Source organism: Pelophylax lessonae (genome assembly GCF_965119305.1).
Source record: "Pelophylax lessonae genome assembly, chromosome: 3".
Classification (NCBI taxonomy): Eukaryota; Metazoa; Chordata; class Amphibia; order Anura; family Ranidae; genus Pelophylax; species Pelophylax lessonae.
This window is the reverse complement of record NC_138770.1, coordinates 467,840,644-467,861,695: the sequence shown is the minus strand read 5'-3', so window position 1 is coordinate 467,861,695 and position 21,052 is coordinate 467,840,644. Positions and strand designations below refer to the sequence as shown.

At 42.7% G+C, this 21,052-nt stretch overlaps 1 protein-coding gene across 1 annotated transcript in view; it reads right to left on the bottom strand.

The window, feature by feature from the left end:
- Positions 1–21,052, bottom strand: part of KIF25 (kinesin family member 25) — a gene marked incomplete at both ends in the record, with an annotated part of 88,693 nt that overhangs the window by 51,948 nt on the left and 15,693 nt on the right. Inside the window, 4 exons of the mRNA XM_082252126.1 lie at positions 6,585–6,659; positions 14,307–14,374; positions 16,093–16,123; positions 17,966–18,051. Coding sequence (XP_082108252.1) covers positions 6,585–6,659; positions 14,307–14,374; positions 16,093–16,123; positions 17,966–18,051 — 260 coding nt within the window. The remainder of the gene's footprint in view (positions 1–6,584; positions 6,660–14,306; positions 14,375–16,092; positions 16,124–17,965; positions 18,052–21,052) is intronic.

The following is a 21,052-nucleotide window of genomic DNA, read 5'->3' as shown; positions in this document are numbered from 1 at the left end:
ATACCATCTCCCCTTGCTCATTTTTTAAATGAAATTACCGGTAATTGATTTTTTATTTTTTAAGGCTCTTGCCAAATATTTCCCGGGTTTATTTCCTCATTTATATCTATCTTTAGCTACTTTGTTAAATACTTTTCTTGTTTCCTGATCCATTAATCTTTTTAGTTCTTCTCTTTTTAGAAATAAGGCGTATAATGTTTCTACATCTGAAGTCTTTTTATGTGTTTGTTCTTATTCATATACCTCTCATTTTAGTTGTTCTTTCCCTCTTTTTTTTTTGCTCCAATAGAAATCAAAACACCTCTTGTATAAGCCTTACATGCTTCCCATATTGTGGCTTCTGATATTCCTGGGGTTTCATTAAGCTTAAAGTATAGTTTTAATTCTTCTTTTATTCTACCTACTACTTCATTCTCTTGTATCGGTTCCTCGTTTAACCTCCAGTTGCTTACCCTATGTTGAGTTTCTACTGTTTTCATCTTCATTAGTATTGGGGCATGATCTGATAGAGAAATTACATAGTTACATAGTTACATAGTTAGTGAGGTTGAAAAAAGACACCAGTCCATCCAGTTCAACCTATAATGTGTGTGTGTGTTAACTTTTAACCGTACATTGTATAACCCTGTATGTTGTGGTCTCTAAGGTGCCCATCTAACAGTTTTTTGAAACTATCAATGCTCCCTGCTGATACGACTGCTTGTGGAAGAGAATTCCACATCCTTACTGCTCTTACAGTGAAGAACCCCTTACGCACTTTAAGGTTAAACCGCCTTTCCTCTAGTTTTAGTGAGTGGCCGCGTGTCTTATTGTATTCCCTTTCTCTGAATAGTTTGTTCCTTATGCTAGGGTCGCCAGTACAGTATTTGTACATTGATATCATATCCCTCCTCAATCGTCTCTTCTCCAGAGAGAATAAGTTCAGTGCTTGTAGTCTTTCCTCATAGCTGATGTCCTCCATTCCCCTAATTATTTTTGTTGCCCTTCTCTGGACTCTCTCCAGTTCCAGCACATCCTTCCTGAGGACCGGTGCCCAGAACTAGACAGCATACTCCAGATGTGGCCGGACCAGAGTCTTGTAGAGTGGGAGAATAATCTCTTTATTTCTGGAGTGAATCCCCTTTTTTATACAACCCAGTATTCTGTTGGCTTTACTTGCAGCGGCTTGGCTTTGCATGCCACTGCCAAGCCTGTTGTCTACCAGTACCCCCAAGTCTTTTTCCATCCTAGACTCACCCTATAGATGTTTTAACTATTGAATCCAGCTTTCTATGATCTACCATGATTGGTCCAATCTAGAGTACGTCCCATGCACTGCGTAAAATGTGTAATCCTTCACACCTGGATGTTGTATATGCCATACATCCACCAACTAGGCTTGATAAAATTCCTTCTTCACCCTCCTCAGTTGATGGCTTTCCTTCCCCAGTGCATGTAACATGCTATCTACATATGGATCCATACAAAAATGTAGGTGTACCGGAAGGACAGGGTTGGTAAAAGAGGGGGAGGGGTATGTCTCTATGTCAAGAACAATATAAAGGTGCTAGAAAGGAGTGACATTACGGATGGGATGAGCATGGATTTAGAATCTGTGTGGGTTGAACTCGATAGGGAAGAAAATAAGGGAAAAGTAGTTGTGGGGGTTTGCTATAGGCCACCTAACCAAGGGGAGGAGGTAGAGCTGGAATTTTTAGCACTAATAGGTAAAGCGGCAAAACTAGGATCAGTCATCATATTGGGGGACTTCAATTATCCCGACATTGACTGGGAAGAGGGGACTGCACACTCGCATAAGGCCCGGCTATTCACGGAAACCTTACAGGATAACTACATGTCGCAGTTGGTGGATTCCCCTACTAGAGAGAATGCTATCCTGGATCTATTGCTCACTAATGACCCAGACATAATGTCGGAGGTAGGAGTCCAGGACAACCTGGGCTCTAGCGATCACAGGATGATCACATTTAGTATAAATAACAATATAAAAAGGCAAGTGGGGAACATAAGAACCCTAAACTTCAGAAGGGCAGACTTTCCAAAATTGTACTCATTGATGGAAAGGGTAAACTGGGACCAAACCCTGGGATCACTGACCACAGAGGAAAAATGGGAATGCTTTAGAACAATATTAAGCAAAGGCATCTTGCAGTGCATTCCTATGGGGAATAAATTTAGAAGAGACAAAGCCAAACCTGGCTGGCTAAACCGTAGCGTTAAAAAACTTATTAGGGGAAAAAAATTGGCCTTCAAGAAATATAACTCAGAGGGCACCGTATCGGCCTTCCAGCAATACAAGGAGGAAAATAAGAAGTGTAAACACGAAATCAAGATGGCTAAAATCAACTTTGAGAGACAAATAGCGGAGGATAGTAAAAAAAACCCAAAGAAATTCTTTAAATATATCAACAGCAAAAAAACTAGGGCAGAGCATATTGCACACATAATTAGCGATGATGGGAGGATGGTTACAGAGGACACTGAAAAAGCAACCGTGCTGAATTCTTTTTTCTCGTCAGTCTTTACGCAGGAAAAGGAAGGGTACACTGACCATGACTGTATGGTTAGTAGTAATACACAGGACTTGCCACTATGGCTAACAGAGGGGGAAATCAGGGAAAGACTGGATAAACTTAACACAAACAAATCACCAGGCCCGGATGGCGTACATCCGAGAGTGTTTAAGGAACTCAGTATGGTTATATCTAGACCACTGTTCCTGATCTTTGCTGACAGTATTAGGACAGGAGATGTACCAGGGGATTGGAGGAAGGCTAACGTGATTCCGATATTCAAAAAGGGCCAGAGACATATCCCGGGAAATTATAGGCCTGTCAGTCTGACATCAATAATATGTAAACTTTTGGAGGGGATGATAAGGGACTATATCGTAGAGTATGCTAAAGACAACAACATCATCAGTAGTAACCAGCACGGGTTTACAAATGGGCGATCTTGTCAAACCAATCTCTTAGCATTCTACGAGGAAGTGAGCTGTGAGCTAGATAGGGGGAGACCAGTGGATGTGGTGTACTTGGATTTCGCTAAGGCGTTTGATACAGTTCCCCACAAGCGCTTAATTTATAAAATAAGGTCTGCAGGTATCGACAGCAGGGTTTGCTCTTGGATACGGAATTGGCTAAAAGGCCGTGTCCAAAGGGTAGTAATAAACAGCGCATACTCAGACTGGTCTGAGGTAGTAAGTGGGGTGCCCCAGGGCTCAGTCCTGGGACCAACCTTGTTCAATTTATTCATAAACAGCATTGAGGAAGGGATCAGTAGTTCGTTATCAGTTTTTGCAGATGACACAAAATTGGCCAGGGCAATAACTGCACAGCATGAAGCAGATATCCTACAGAATGACCTGGACAAAATTACGGAGTGGGCAACGACATGGCAAATGAGGTTTAATGTGGAGAAGTGTAAGGTTTTGCACTTGGGGACCAAAAACATAAAAGCACAATACACGTTAGGAGGGGAACCCTTGGGGGAATCAAAAATGGAGAAAGATCTGGGAGTCTTAGTTGATGATAGATTAGGCAACAGCATGCAATGCCAAGCGGCAGCTTCCAAAGCCAACAGAATATTAGCATGCATAAAGAAAGGGATGTATTCCAGAGATAAGACTATAATCCTTCCACTTTATAAAACTCTGGTCCGACCGCATCTGGAGTATTCTGTCCAGTTCTGGTCGCCAGTCCTCAGGAGGGATGTGTTGGAGCTGGAGAAAGTCCAGAGAAGGGCAACTAAACTGATTAGGGGGTTGGAGGACCTTACCTATGAAGAGCGGCTGCAATCGCTCGATTTATTTTCCCTGGAGAAAAGACGTCTGAGAGGGGACATGATAGCAATTTATAAATATCTTAATGGGGATCTCAGCTTAGAAGAAAAGCTGTTCATTCGAAGGAATTGCATGAGGACTCGAGGACATACAATGCGATTAGAGGAGAAGCGTTTTAACCTCAGGCAACGTGGGGGGTTCTTTACTGTTAGGGCTACAAGATTGTGGAATTGTCTACCACAAGAGGTGGTTTCTGCGGGTAGTATGGTGACTTTCAAAAGACTCTTAGACTTACATCTCAAGGATCAGGAGATTGAGGGCTATGTTAGATGATTACAGTCACACACACCTACACAGGTTGAACTGGATGGACTATTGTCTTTATTCAACCTCACCTACTATGTAACTATGTAACTATGTAACAGAATGTATTACAGTACAGCCTTAACAAATTTAGTACCCCAAAGCCATGTGACACTTTGACAGAGCCAAAGAGCACATGCTGTGCTATATTATTATCCTAATACTAAAGATCATAAGGCTCATAAGGATTCTGCAGTACTTAAAAAAATAAAAGTCAGCAGCTTCAAAAAGTTAAGCTGCTGACCTTTAAAAACAGCCCCTCACCTGTCCCACGGTCCAGCGTTAAACTCACCCCAGCTGTCTTTATCCTCCGTCCTCCCTCAACGGCGCCGGAATCTTCACTATGGGTACCCGGCTGTGACAGCTTGCAGGTTCACAGCCGGGTTCCCACTGCGCATGCGCGAGGCACGTCATGGATTGGTGAATGCAGACTTCTGGGACCTGTTAGTGTCAGGGGGGAGGGAGGAGAATTTGGCACTCGAAACAGAAGTGGGAGCAGGTACCTTTCAAAATTGGGTACCTGCTGCCCCCACTCCCGCTCCTCAAATGTGCCAATTGTGCAAGAAGAGCAGGGGACGAGTCCTTAAAGCGGAACTTCCCCTTTTGGGTAGAGTTCCGCTTTAAGATATTAATTCTAGTTTTAACTCACTGTGTGCTGCCAGCGCCATGCTACCTGCCACTGCCAGGATTTGTGTAACCGCTCCCTGTCAGCCACCTCACATAAGTCCCGGCATCTGAGGGAGCGGAGCGAAGCAAATACTTTACATCAAATCGCAACACTCAGATCACTCCACTGCTAGGGAAGGCAGTGAGCAGCCGTCTGGAACAGCTGAGAATGCGCTGATGCAGGATTATCTACATCCTCCTGAAAATGAAGAAAGAGTCCGTGCAATGCTCCCACCTCTTGGGCCCCTCTGTTGACCTGATGGGGCCGGAAAAATGTAATTATACATAAAGCAGAGCGTGACTGAACAGGCATGGCTAAAGCATAACAATCCTTCAGCACTGGGGGATTTGAGCTCATGATCCTAAATTTGCATTTTAGTTTCTTTACCCATGAGCCATGCAGTAACTGGGCACATATAGCATCATAAGCTAAAGCATAACAGGCATGGTGAAATAATGCAATGATGGCAGAAGCATGGCCCTCTTTGGTAATGCTAATTATGTTAGACTATCAATGTACAAATGTCTGATGCATGACTGCAATAAAACCAGCTTCTTTATTGAAAATGGTTAAAAGTTCAAGCCATCATCACAGCACAAAAAAGAAAAACCTGGAAGGCATGCCGCTATTCTGCAACTTGATAGCTTCTGCATTTCTGTTCCAATCACATCCTCCATTGCAGCCCTGATGTGAAGGGGCAAACATTTCCCCAGGGCTATTGTTAGAAATCACCGGGCCCCATAAAACCTAGCTGAAAGGGCACCCCTCACCCCCTATCAAATGTTCTCCCATGAGCGATTCAAATATATGACAGCTTTTCTGAGAGCAAAGCACATGTGAACGAGCCCTTCATTTTTTTTTTTACTTATTTCAGGTAGAATTTTATTTTTTTAACTGCCCTGCTGGATGGGAGGCTTTGGTGATGTTTCACTTTTGAAACATAGAAAGGGATTGAGGACATAGATTCCTCCATTCCCTTTTCTACAGCCTCAGATGCAAAGTTGTATGAACATAAAGCGTTTAGAGGCTTCCTGTTTATTCACAAACTGAAGTATAGCAAACACAGTTTAATATGCTTCAGTGATGAATGAACACAGGAGTGATCAGAACCGACCACTCACTGTGTTCTTTCAGAAAAGGAAGGGGCTGATAAATATGACATATTTACTGGCCCCCGTTCTCCATCGTGAAATGATCCCCCTGTGTGCCCCAGTGGGAGGGAAAGGAATAGAGGGAAACCGGCAGTGCTGCCAGGGAAAGGGTACACAGGGGGCCCAGGCAGCAGGTGCAAGGGGGGTTCACAGCGATGGAAGGAGTGTGGGGGTGCAGATATTTGAAACTGATCCCCCTGTGGTGCAGCTGGAAGGAAGGAGAGGAGTAGAAGCAGCAGCGCTGCAGGGGGAGCCACGAGAGGATCAGTGTCAGCAATAGGGCAGTACAGCCACTCCTACAGCTCTCCTGCTCAGCAGCTGCCCGTGCCCCCCTTTTGAACTGATGGGGCCTGGGCCCAGTTCAGGAGGGCCAGCTGTACTCCCTTATCAGCGGCCCTGATTTCCCCTCAAACTTATGAAAAGTATGTCTCTTATTACATAAACCATTGGCAACAGTGAGTAAAAAAGCAGCCAATGCAGAAAAGCAATATATGTGTCAAATACTTTTCTGGGGGTAAAAGAGCTTCCAAGAAGTAACATTGTGAGCTGCAAGTTATTCTCGCTATCCAGGTGTTTATATTACTTAGCCAAGCCTACATGGTTAATTAAAAAAATGTCTTACCCATCCAGTACGGATGTAATAAGGGGTCGCACTTCTTCAAATACTGCACTTTGAGATTCATGTGGCTTGAACACTCTGTATGAAAAAAACAAATTTACAGTGTTACTGAGCATGTTAAATTTAGGGGTGTAAAGGAGTATACAGTTCATTGATTAAAGTAGAACTGAAGGCAAAACTTGATTTTTTCACTTTGGATAGAAAAAGGGAGGGTTATATCCCCTGTCATTTTTTTTTGCCATCAGTGTCCCATTTGGGAGATTTCCATTCACTTCCTGTCCTATATCAGCAGCAGGAAAAGAGGGGAAATCCCTGCAAAGTGAGTGAAATGCCTGGTAGTTACCAGGGTCAGCAGAATTTGTTTTTGGGTTGTTTTTTTGCAACTATTGCCCCCTCTATTCCTGCTCTGCCGACAACTCAAAATTTGGGATTTTCTTTCACTTTCAATGAAAAAGGTCACCAGGATAAATAGTGAGGGTGAATCTTCCTAACAGGGATACAAACCACAATGAAAATCTAGCAGGTTTCTAAACTCAAACTAGAAAAAAAGTTTTGCCTTTATGCTTTTAAGTGCTTGTAAAGCCTTAAAGTGGTTGTAAACCCACCTTAATAACTTTTACCTATAGGTAAGCCTTTAAAATAAGGCTTACCTAAAGGGACTGCACATATCTCCTAAACTTGCACTATTTAGGAGATATTTACATTGCATGCAGCCAATGACGTAATCGGCGCATGCGCTCTGAAGAAACGGCCGCCCATATGCAATGCATACTAGCACATTATGCATTTACTTTACAGGGAATAAAAAACTGAAAAAATATGGAAGAGTTTACTTCCTCTTTAAGGTTTTTCACCCTAATGCATTTTATTTATTATTATTTATTTTTTTCTTACCTGAGCCCAATCCTATACAGCGATGTGAACGAATGCAGTGGCTCCAGCCGCTGTTGCTCTCCTCATTGGACATATTGATAGCAGCATTAGCCATTGGCTCCCGCTGCTGTCAATCAAAAACTGTGACACAGAAGTGGTGGGCAGGGCCTAGTCCCGTTGTCTGTGTCAATGGATGCAGCAGTGGGACTTGGGAGCGGGCCCGCACTGGTGCCCCCATGGAAAGCGGCTTTCTGTAGGGGGCAATTGTTGAAGAGAAGGGGCCTGGAGCGCCGGGGGGGGGGGCACCCTAAAAGAAGAGGATTGGGGCTGCTCTATGCAAAACCAGTGCACAGTGCAGGTAAGTATAACATGTTTATTATAAAAAAAATAAGGCTATGCTATGTATACAATGTGCGTGCATGTGCTTGGTAAAAATGCTTGAGTTAGTTACTGTTTTAGCCTTTTTCAAGAACACACATTTAGGAGAGCTGCTGAGGAGAATGAGAGGTGGGGTCAGCAAGGACCAGCTTGTAGTCTGTGTTCAGTTCAAATTAACAACCCATAAATCCAATGTTTTCTTAAAATGTCACTGACCGCTTTATGTATTGTGTAATTTGTGAATGTGAAGTGCAGGGATATGCAGTCCATTCTGCTACTTGTGTATATAAGCCTCTGTTTCCATATAGCTTATCTGTACCTAAAACATGTTTAAAGGTTTATGTGCATAGGGGTGGCCATATATGCTCATTAAATATGTAAGATTGTTATGTACTTGTCACTGTGAAGTGCTGTGCCAAGAAAGCCTTTTTACCAGTGGTGTTCATAAGTCAGTATCTTTTTAACTTTTTTGTACATAGGAAAAAGCTCATCCTAAAGCTGATAAAAACCTGTTTTTATTGGGCACTGTATTTTAGAACCAGTGATGTCATCACTGGTTCCCTGTGCTTCTTTATGTAGTGCAATCAGATAAAGGCTGGTGGGAGGTTCCATCAGGATGCCAAACATCATTTCTGTAAATACCACACCCAGGGCCAGATTAAGAGCATCATGGGCTTGGTGCTGAGGATTTTGAAGGGCCTTAAGGGCTGTGCCTTGGCATGCACCCAGAGGAGGAAGGGTGCAGCCATGCATGCCTAATTCAACATGGGATGCTGTCTCTGAAGCCCATAAACACATCCATGCATCGGCAACTGTCCCTCCTTGTCCGGCCTTCGTGCTGTGTGGGGAGGTTCTGAGGGAGCTGCCTGGGGAAGCGAGCATAGAAGCCAGACTTCTGTGTTTACAAGTGACAGAAGAGCGGTAACAGTGAATATGGCCAACCCGGGGCCTATATAAAGGTAGGGGCCTGGAGCTGCAGCTCCAATAGCCCCTACGTTAATCTGGCCCTGACCACACCACCCTGCCTCAGTTCTCCTCTCAAGCCCTCAGCTTTAATGCACGCAGTGGTCTGGCTCTTGGAAGGAATTATATAAAATATCAAAATACCTTAACAGGGGTGTATGAGCCTTGGGGAATGGGAGTTCCTAGGCAGATGGCATTTGCATGCAAACTGACCCAGGTAACAGTGACATGCGGTGAGGTCAGTGTCTGGTGAGGCACTGGCTAGTATCAGAGACAGATACAACTCCCACATTATTTAGTGAATAAATCCCCACATCACCATTTAGTGAATAAACCCCCACCTCGTAGCCAAGCGCTGTGAGATGAAAAATTCCATTTTCATCTTTAGCCAATTGGCTTACGCTTCAAATCCCGCGCGTCAGGACGCAGGCAGCCAATCAGATTCCCCCAGACAAATAAGCATCTGGTGAAAGGAATCTATTGGACAGCAGATTTTTATTTTTTATTTCTGCATTCTGTACCAGCCCTGTAAATGCTGAGATTTCACTGGTCAAGTAACAGGGCTGTTACAGAATGGAGAAATGAAAAAAAAATAAAAATTATACTGTGATCTATATAGCTACCAACAGTCCTGATTTTATTAAAACAAGTCCTTATGTTGGTTAAATTAGTAAACTGTGAGAACTAATGAAAGCAATTATATAATCTATATCATAAAATAATAGAACCTGAACCATTCTCTGATTATATAGATTATATATAGCACCTTTATTAGTTCTCAAAGTTTTTTTATTTAACCAGCATAAGGACTTTTTTTAGCATATGTAAACAGCATTCAAACCACACATGTGAGGTATCACCATGAATGTTAGACCGAGAGCAATAATTCTAGCCCTAGACTTTCTCTGTAACATGTAAACATGTAACCTGTAAAAAATTTTAAAGCGTCGCTCATGGAGATTTTTAAGTAATGAAGTTTGGCGCCATTCCACAGGTGTGCGCAATTTTAAAGCGTGACATGTTAGGTATCTATTTACTCGGCATAACATAATTTTTCACATTATACAAAAAAATCAGGCTAACTTTAGTATTTTTTTTTTTTTTTTTTATTCAGGTAATAGTTTTTTTTATTTAAATGCATTCGAAAAATTGTTGCACAAATACCACGTGATATAAAAAGTTGCAACGACTACCATTTATTCCCTAGGGTGTCTGCTAAAAAATATATATAATTTTTGGGATTCTATGTAATTTTCTAGCAAAAAAAAAAAAGATGATTTTTACATGTAGGAGAGAAGTCTCAGAATTTGCCTTGGTGGCAAGTGGTTAATTACCATAAGAAATTAATAGACAAATAATTATTATATATTGTTTTTCAGGTAATTTACTATATTTTAAAAATCTATACTCAAGCAGGTGGCTCAACTGACAAATTACTGAAGTTTGAAGTTATAACTTTAAACCAGTAATTTCACAGTAAATAGATAAATAATAAATTATTATGTTACAACATATAGCATAATAATATAATATTTTGCTTGATTAAAAAAGTACCTTTTCAGAAGCAGCAGATTCTCCCTCTTAACTGTGCGAGAAAAAAAAAAAAAAAAGGGATTAGGGGTAAACCTTATACCCATAAACCTATGATTTTTCCTTGTAATTAAGAGGGCTGGGCAGGAAGGGAGCATTTGACTTTTAGACACCTGCCCCCTTCTATGACACTGCAGTGAGAGGAGAGTCTCCCCTGTAGCATTTTTATTGGACAGCTTGGACCAATGGTGCTTTACCATTGGTCCAAGGTTTCAAGCTGTCTATTGAGCTCAGGGCTCTACCTCACCTGCCTTCCCTGACTGCACGTCCCTGCTAGGTAAAGTCAACATGTGATTCTGATCTTCCATTATTGAAAGAACTGAAATCCAATGAATGTCCTCCAACCAGGAAATGGAAATGGGGGGTTCCATAGGACTTGCTATAGCTTTGAATGCACACAGTGTGCAGTAAAATCATAGGAAGCAATTTCAGTACAGGAGAGGAGCCTGTACAACTGCATGACTAAAAGGGAAGGCTGACGTTCTACTTTAACTCTTTGAATGCAAGTAACTTACTTCATATACTACGGTAGTCCCTATCCTGGCTAACCAGTAATGTATAGGATATATCATGGAAAACATGATTCATATGCACATATAATCAGAGGTGTACCTAGAACCTTCAGGGCCCCGGTGTAAGAAACGATGAAGGGCCCCCTGACCCTCGGCTGGGGCCCTTCCCTGTGGGCCCAATGCCCATTACTCCCATCACAAGGCCCTTTATTGTGGTGCCACAGCAGGACCCTTTGATACGTTCTGCAGTGGACCTCCTTGGGGCCCCCCCACAGTGGCAGAACACCAGGTCCTGGTCACAACTGCAACCTTTGTGACCCTGGTAGTTCTGTCACTGGTGTCAGAAGTTTTTATTTTTGTTGTTTTATCTAGGGAGCAGCAGGACCTAGGTTAAAGCGGGCTTTCAGCAGCTGCAGGAGGAAAATGGAAGGCATCCATTCCTCTATATTAAACAGTATATATATATATATATATATATATATATATATATATATATATACAGTATCTCACAAAGGTGAGTACACCCCTCACATTTTCATGAATATTTTACTATATCTTTTCATGTGACAACACTGAAGAAATGACACTTTGCTACAATGTAAAGTGGTGAGTGTACAGCTTGTATAACAGTGTAAATTTGTTGCCCCATCAAAATAACTCAACATACAGCTGTAGCAGGATTTCCAGGCATTGGGCCTGATGTGGGTCTGCCATGGTTACCATTAACACAAACAACACATTTAAGCTGATTGTCCAAGTGTGAGATCGGAGACAATGAACAGTCCGGCATCTTTGGTTGTTTTTGTTTATTTTATATGGGGATGGGTGAAGGGAATGAGTGGGATACTCCTCTGGCTCAACTAGGTACAAATCGGGACACTTTGAAGACAAATGCCTTTCAGAGCTGTCTTGACGCTGGCTGAATGCCGACCAACGCTTGCAGGCGCTTGAAATCACTGACTTGCTGTACTGTGATGAAAACTGACTTTTGACACTCTGGCTAGCTCAAAAGTCCTTAACACGGCTTCCTCCAGTCCTTCCTGACTGAGGTAGCCTCTTGTAGACACTGCTGCTACTCTCAACACTGTAACACTGTACACTTCAGGGCCCAACACCTGGCACCCCCTTTACTCTTCGGGGTTAACACTGGCACCCCCTTTACTCTATTCCTGCATGGCTAGCTAGCTCCTGGATTCCTCTGACCTTCTCTGGAGTGGTCCCCTCTGACTAGGCAGACCCCCAGGGACAGTTCACAGTACTCACGACTCAGAATGCTTTCCTGGAACTCGATCCCCTTTAGGTCCACTGGTCCTCAGCACACTGGATCGTTCCTGCAGCTCAGCTCAACCCTGTATCCCCTCAGGCCAGCCGCCTGGGATACCTGATTCTTCCTGACAGGAGAGACAGTCATACCCTCCCCCCTGGGACTTCCCGCCAAAGACAACCTGTCATGTGCTCCCCACAGACTTATACCCCCTCCCAGAATGCTCTGCGGCAGAATCTGCCCTTCCAGGATGAATACAAGCCCTGGTGTGCTATTGGTCAGGTTTCCTCCACTGCCCAATAAGAGCCCTCATTGGGACACAGTGGGGAGACTCCCCAACTCAACAGGCACACCTGGGAACACATGCCAGCCAAGCTGAAAATCATGGCCATGCTGATAAGCAGACAAGGCCCACTATACTTTACCTAGCACCTACTTTGGAGGGTGCTACACAGCCATTAATGTCTAAAGCACTGGCAACAAAGGTGAGTACACCCCTAAGTGAACATGTCCAAATTGGGCCCAATTAGCCATTTTCACTCCTGGTGTCATGTGACTTGTTAGTGTTACAAGGTCTCAATGTGAATGGGGAGCAGGTGTGATAACTTTGGTGTTATCACTCTCACTCTCTCATACTGGTCATTGGAAGTTTAACATGGCACCTCATGGCAAAGAACTCTCTGAGGATCTGAAAAAAGAATTGGTGCTCTACATGAAGATGAGCTAGGCTATAAGAAGGTTGCCAAGACCCAGAAACTGAGCTGCAGCACGGTGGCCAAGACCATACAGCGGTTTAACAGGACAAGTTCCACTCAGATTAGGCCTTGCCATAGTCGACCAAAGAAGTTGAGTGCACATGCTTAGTGTCCTATCTAGAGGTTGTCTTTGGGAAATAGACGTATGCTCAGACCATATGCCACACACTGCATCAAATTTGTCTGCATGGCGGTCATCCCAGAAGGAAGCCTCTTCTAAAGATGATGCACAAAAAAGCAAACAGTTTGCTGAAGACAAGCAGACTAAGAACATCGATTACTGGAACCATGTCCTGTGGTCTGATGAGACCAAGATAAACTTATTTGGTTCAGATGGTGTCAAGCGTGTGTGGCAGAAACCAGGTGAGGAGTACAAAGACAAATGTGTCTTGCCTAGAGTCAAGCATGGTGGTGGTAGTGTCATGATCTGGGGCTGCATGAGTGTTACTGGAACTGGGGAGCTACAGTTCATTGCGAGAACCATGAATGCTAACATGTACTGTGACATACTGAAGCAAAGCATGATTTCCCTCCCTTCAGAGACTTGGCCGCAGGTCAGTATTCCAACATGATAATGACCCCAAAAACACCTCCAAGACGACTACTGCCTTGCTAAAGAAGCTGAGGATAAAGATGATGGACTGGCCAAGCATGTCTCCAGACCTAAACCTTATTGAGCATTTGTGGGCATCCTGAAATGAAAGAAAGAGGAGTGCAAGGTCTCTAAAAATCCACCAGCTCTGTGAGGTCTTCATGGAGGAGAAGAAGAGGATTCCAGTGGTAACCTGTGAAGCTCTGGTGAACTCCATGCCCAAGAGGGTTAAGTCAGTGCTTGAAAATAATGGTGGCCACACTAAATATTGACAATTGGGCCCAATTTGGACATTTTCACTTAGGGGTGTACTCACTTTTGTTGCCAGCGGTTTAGACATTAATAGCTGTGTGTTGAGTTATTTTGAGGGGACAGCAAATTTACTCTGTTATACAAGCTGTACGCTCACTACTTTACATTGTAACAAAGTGTCATTTCTTCAATGTTGTCACATGAAAGATATAATAAAATGTATACAAAAATGTGAGGGGTGCACTCACTTTTGTGAGATACTGTATATATATATATATATATATATATATATATATATATATATATATATATATATATATATATGTGTGTATTTATTTATTTATTTTCTGACATGTTGGTGTTATATCTTTCACTTGGATGTGATAAGTTTCATAGTGTGATGCAGCTGGATAAAACACAAATTGTGTCTGTCTTCATTTCAGGCTGCAAAGCAACAAAATGTGATTATTTTAAAGAGGGGTGATTGTTTTCTATATCCACACTTTCAACCATACAATAAAATAACTGATGATTTTGAATTTATACCTTTCAAAATGAAATATTTTATCCACAGCTGGTTGGCCTGGTCGTTTACATTTTAGCGAAACTGTTTCCTGATTATAAAACAAATATTACAATAAATAAATGCAATACAGTATTTAGAAAGCACATTAAATGTAATATATTAAAAAATGGTGTTTCTTTTTTTATTTAACATACAAATAGCAATTGGTAATGTAAAATGTAAAAGCACATACAGTATCAGTCTATCAGACATTTTTTTAACTGTGCTGACTACAGAAAACTGAACCCTTATTGGTTGTTAGGAGTTGTGCACACCCTGGATGCTCTTTGCTCTGCCTTACTTAACAGGTTTGAAAATAAAACCAAGTTAGGGCCCTTTCACACGGGCGTTCCGCATGTCCGTAAATCATCCTATTTATTTGCGGATGATATACGGACATAATGTATGTCAATGGCATCGCAGATGTCAGCGGAATTCCATCCGCTGACATCCAATTTTCTTCCTTTCAGTTCTGTTCCATTTTTTGGAACGGAACAGAAGCCTATTTTTGTTCCGTGTAAAAAACGGAACGGATGCAAAATCGGATTTCAGCAGTGTCATCCGCTGACATCCGCAATCCCCATAGACATACATTATGTCCGTATATCATCCGCAAACGGATGGGATGATATGCGGACATACGGAGCAGATGACACAAATGTCATCCGCTCCGTGAAAAAAAAAAGTGCCGGAGCGGATCGCAATGCGGTCCGCTCCGTGTGAAAGAGCCCCAATTCTAAAATAATAATAATAATAACAATAACAATAATACATAATGTAACCCAGCTGGTAAAAAAAAAAAAAAGAGCACCTCTTATTTTATAGCATTTTACCAATGCAAAAATCATTGTTTACTTAAATTTTTTTTAATGTGGAAAAAAATCTGTCAGATATAATACAATTGCATATAATTCATAATTAGGCAGCAAGTGAAAATATGCAACTCAGATGGCAATAAAAATATTTTTATTAGTTGAATATGGAAGACAAGGACTGCAGACAAAATTTCTTTTCATACTTTTACATTACAAAGGGGTTCATTTACTACAGGGAAATACTTGCAAAGTGCACAGAGCTAATTGAAATCCCCAGATCTTATTGAATGTGGTGAAGCTCTGCTGATTTCCATCATCCAATCATGTGCAAACAGAAAATGCTTTTTTTTTTTTCTTCCTTGAGCATGATTGGCTATTATTTGCAACAACTATAACACATTCACTAAGCCATGGGGAAAATGAGTGCAACTGCACTTGCAAAGTGGATACCCTTTAGTAAATCAACCCTAAAGAGTAACAAATACAAGGTCTTAGCGTACATATTGACCTTCAGTAATAGAAAAAGGAACTTTTCCCATTAATGTTCACAAAGGTCAAAACATAAAAACTAGGGCGCCAAGGCTGCTGAGACCAAAAGGGAGCCAAATAGAGGAGTCCATGGTGCGGTCATGTTGCCAGAGCAACAGGTTGCTGAGTGGCACAGCTGCTTGAGTCAGCAGGGATGCGCTGGAAAGTGGCATGATCTAGGCAGGTCTTTACACTTTGCTGATACAAGCATTTGACATTTTGACCTTTCAGACCAAAAAGTGTGAAATACCTGCAGAAGCATGAAGCAGAGAAATGGCATTCTTTAAAGGCATGGGCCAGTGAAAAAGTATAAACGATCTTTTTTACATGACAAGTAACCATGTGGTGACAGGGTAATTTTGTGATTCACATTAGTTCCAGCCAAATGTATCAATTGAACAGCAACCTTGTATCGGATACTTACATCATCCAAGCCAAATGTAACTACTGTGGAGCTTTCATGCATGGTCAAGAAAAGAAAAAGTGACTATTAGGACACAATATTATATACTGTATGACAGGCAAGAAATATACATTATATATATATATACAGTATCTCATGAAAGTGAGTTCACCCCTAACATTTTTGTAAATATTTTATCTTTTCATGTGACAACACTGAAGGAACGACACTTTGCTACAATGTAAAGTAGTAAGTGTACAGCTTGTATAACAGTATACATTTGCTGTCTCCTCAAAATACCTCAACACACAGACATTAATGTCTAAACTGCTGGCAACAAAAGTGAGTACACCCCTAATTGAAAATGTCCAAATTGGGCCCAATTAGCCATTTTCCCTCCCCGATGTCATGTGAACCGTTAGTGTTACAAGGTTTCAGGTAGGAATGGGGAGCAGGTGCGTTAAATTTGGTGTTATCGCTCTCACTCTCTCATACTGGTCACTGAAAGTTCAACATGGCACCTCATGGCAAAGAACTCTCTGAGGATATGAAAAAAGTATTGTTGATCTACATAAAGATGGCCTGGGCTATAAGAAGATTGCCAAGACCCTGAAACTGAGCTGCAGCATGGTGGCCAAGACCATACAGCGGTTTACCAGGACAGGTTCCACTGCGAACAGGCCTTCTCATGGTCAACCAAAGAAGTTAAGTGCACTCAGAGGTTGTCTTTGGGAAATAGACGTATGAGTGCTGCCAGCATTGCTGCAGAGGTTGAAGTGGTGGGGGTCAGGCTGACAGTCAGGGCCAGATTAATGTAGGGGCTATTGGAGTTGCAGCTCCAGACTCCTACCTGATATAGGCCTGGGTTGGCCATATTTACTGTTACAGCTCTTTACTGTCACTTGTAAACACAGAAGTCTGGCTTCTGTGCTACAAGCATGCTTCCCAAGTCAGCTCCCTCAATACTTTCCCACACGGCACGAAGGCCGGACACAGAGGGACAGTTGCCGATGCTTGGATGTGTTTATGGGCTTCAGAGAGGGCATTCCATGTTGTATTAGGCATGCGCAGCTGCACCCTTCCTCCTCAGGGCACTGCCAAGGCATGGCCCTTAAGGCCCTTCAAAATCCTCAGCACCAAGCCCATGATGCTCTTAATCTAGCCCTGCTGACAGTGCTCAGACCATACGCCGCTTACTGCATCAAATTGGTCTGCATGGCTGTCATCCCAGAAGGAAGCCTCTTTTAAAGATGATGCACAAGAAAACATGAAAACAGTTTGCTGAAGACAAGCAGAGTAAGGACATGGATTACTGGAACCATGTCCTGTGGTCTGATGAAATCAAGATAAAGGTGTTTGGTTCAGATGGTGTCAAGTGTGTGTGGTGGCAACCAGGTGAGGAGTACAAAGACAAGTGTATCTTGCCTACAGTCAAGCATGGTGGTGGAAGTGTCATGGTCTGGGGCCGCATGAGTGCTGCCGGCACTGGGGAGCTACAGTTCATTGAGGGAATCATGAATGCCAACATTGTACTGTGACATACTGAAGCTGAGCATGATCCCCTCCCTTCGGAGACTGGGGCGCAGGGCAGTATTCCAACATGATAATGACCCCAAACACATCTCAAACATGACCACAGCTTTGCTAAAGAAGCTGAGAGCTCCGTGATGTCATCATGGAGGAGTGGAACAGGGCTCCAGTGGCAACCTGTGAAGCTCTGGTGAACTCCATGCCCAAGAGGGTTAAGGCAGTGCAGGAAAATAATGGTGGCCACACAAATATATTATAAAATATTTACAAAAATGTGAAGAGTGTACTCACTTTTGGAGATACTGTGCATGTATATATATATATATATATATATATATATATATTTTTTTTTTTTTTTTATTACCTTTCCTGCTGGTTTAATAACTTCCGTCTATCAAACGGTAGACATGGACGTATTCTGCAATGAACTCGAATATTTCCCTTAAGTTCCTAAAATAAAAAAAAAAATGCCATTACAATTCTTTGCTTTGATTCTCTGAATATGAGCAAAAAAATGAAATAAAAATACCAATTGATGATGATACAAAATATACTATAAATAAAACAAAATACAATATATGATTAATATATTTTACCAAATATCTACCGGCTCAATAGTGGCCATTTATTGCTATAGATTAGTTCATAGTCTGACAAACAAAGCTGTATGGAAATTTTGTGTTGTTCCTTGTTTTAGGAGGCTTTGCTTTTGTTGGCCCAAAAACATACTAATGTAATACCCTTCTCAAAAGAAGGTAATCAGATATGTGCAAGGAGCATAAGCTGCCAGCTACCATCCATTTGTTATATCATCAAAACAGGTTATTACTTTAAAAACTAAAGAAAACAGTAAGGTTTAGACATCCTTTTATGTACGATTGATTTTCATACAATAGTTCTGTTTTGTATTTTTCATTGTGGACTATATATTTTATGGTAATTTTTGTAAAATTCAAACGTGCAAGGATGCAAATTTCCAACACACAAACAAAATCAATTGTTCTTGATGTGCCCAATAGTTGCACATCTCTACAATGATTTTTCATGCACCATAGAGCAAGTTCATATCTAGTTATGCGTAAAACACATATACTGTATATTGGTTGTCTTGGTTGTGGGTTTTTTTTTTTTTTGTTTTGTTTTATAACTGCAAAAAATGTCAGTATAAATTATTGGATAAAAAAAAAAAAGAAGAGCCAAACATCGCAGAAAATTGTCGGGCAGGAACAGTCAATCAATGTGGAGGTCAAAATATACAGCAAGCAGGAGTGGCCAGGTAAAAAGCTAAATGTCAATACAGGAAGCAGGGCCGGTGATAGACTATTTTACGCCATAGGCAAGACCAGCTACTTGCGACCCGCCCCCAAAAAAATAAAAAGGGAAGGGGTTAAAAACTCCTCTATGTCATACCCAGTGACCCTGATCTGATGGCTCCTCTGTTATGCTGTCATACCCAGTGACCCCCATATTCCTCCATGTCACACCTGGGGACCCTAATGTCCCTCTATGCCACACCAAGGGACCCAGATGATCCTCCATGTCACACCAGGGGCACCTGATGTTCCTCCATGTCATACCCAGAGACCCTGATGTTTTTCCTTGTCACACCTGGGGACCCTGATGTTCCTCCATGTCACACCTGGGGACCTCAGTCCCCCATGGCACACCCAGGGACCCCAATTCCTCATTGTACACCTGGTGACCCCGAAACCCTGTTACACCCGGTGACCCCTATCCCCCATGGCACACGTGGTGACCCTGATTCCCTTTGACATCAGGGAACCTCCATGTCACACCCAGGGACCCTGGTCCCCTGTTCTGGGGACACTCAATGGGCGGTATGAAGAGAGTGGCCCGCACTCTGCCCTCCTTCACCGTGATCCTGCTGATTCCTTCTTCTAGGATGCTCCTCTTCTGGACCACAGTGCTCACCACAGCTCCAACCGGCTCCTGGTCAAGGGAGAAGCAGCAGTCCGAGAACTCCGCACGTCCCTAATCCCAAACCTCCTCAGACCATTCCGGTGCCTCATCGTTTCTGCTCCAGTAAAGGTGCCACCCTCCAGTGCCAAGCTTGGGGTCAGGTTCAGCTCTCCTCCGCTCCCTGCCTAATACCGACCCAGGGAAATGAACAGCTCACCACCAGCTCAGTGCAGAGAGTCACTTCCTGCCCAGGGTTTACACCATTCAGCTCCAGCCAAAGAGGATCATCATGCAGGCAGCACTCCTGTGGGCTCCCTTTCTGCCTCTTGGGCCCCCCCTTCAACAGTGGTGGGAAGCCAGGGCCTGGTAGTTCAGCCACTGCCCCAGACACCTGGCATCTTCCTCTGTCCATTCTTCCTCCCCCACTGCCGCCCCCTCCCCTCAGCTCACAAGGATCATTTATGATGGACAGAGAGTGCCAACTCATGGCTGCGCCCCTAGGTTGCAATGCGCAATAGGTGGCTGCCTAGTTTGCCTAGTGGAAGCACCGACCCTGACAGGAAGCAGTCAAAAAAAGCAAAATTTGAGGGAAGCGCAAGTCATTATCACAAAAGAATCTCTAATCCCATTGATGCCCAACTCTGGGGTCAGGATTTCCTGCCCCGTTTGCTCCTTCCCATTGAAACATCTTTTTTTTTTAGGTGTCTTCAATTTGCTCCAGCGACATAACAGGTCCCAAAACAACTTAATGTAATGATATGGCACTGTTCTTTGCAGCATTCTCCTGTAAGTCCAGGGCAGGGGGCTGACCATTGATGGCTTGGGCTTACAGGAAGAGGACCAGCAGAGGATTGTTGAGCTGGGGAGTCTGCAAGGTACACTTTTGGAGAAGAGGTATTGCAGATTGAGATGCCTTTTATTTTTAACAGTTGCTGGGGGATGAATACTTTTTTTTTATGCCCAAGCTAAAGTTGAGCTTTAAAGCATAAGTTCAAAAAAAAAAAAGAAAAAAAAATGTTTTTGCAGATAAAAAAATGTGCAGTTATTATTTTTTCTTCTCAGGAGCTTGCTGAGCATTGCATCAGCAAAAGCTGGCTACAGCTTTCTGCCCATACCTCTCTATAGGCTCTCTGTTTGAAAGCTGAAGGAAGAGTCAATGATGAACTATGAGAGTGCTTGCAGTTCACCGAGAACTAGAAGCCGAAGATGGGACTTGTAGTTTTTTTATTCCCAGACTGCTGTGAATAAATGACACGGCTGAGCTGAGCTGAGCCCTGCACAGTTGCACTGTAATTAAATTGAGTCAGCAGGTGCAGGGAGCTAAACCCCTGCTCGCTGTCCTGGGTGGGGGCTGGGGATGGTGGGTGCGGCTACTAGTGCATATACACGTTACATGGTACACCCTAAATACAGTCCCTGCTGTCAAAATACAATAGCGCAGCAGGGAAGACCTTCACCTTTTACTATCTCATCATTACTATTTTGATGTTTTTTTTTTTTTTTTTTTTTTATCCCTCACAACTGTATACGA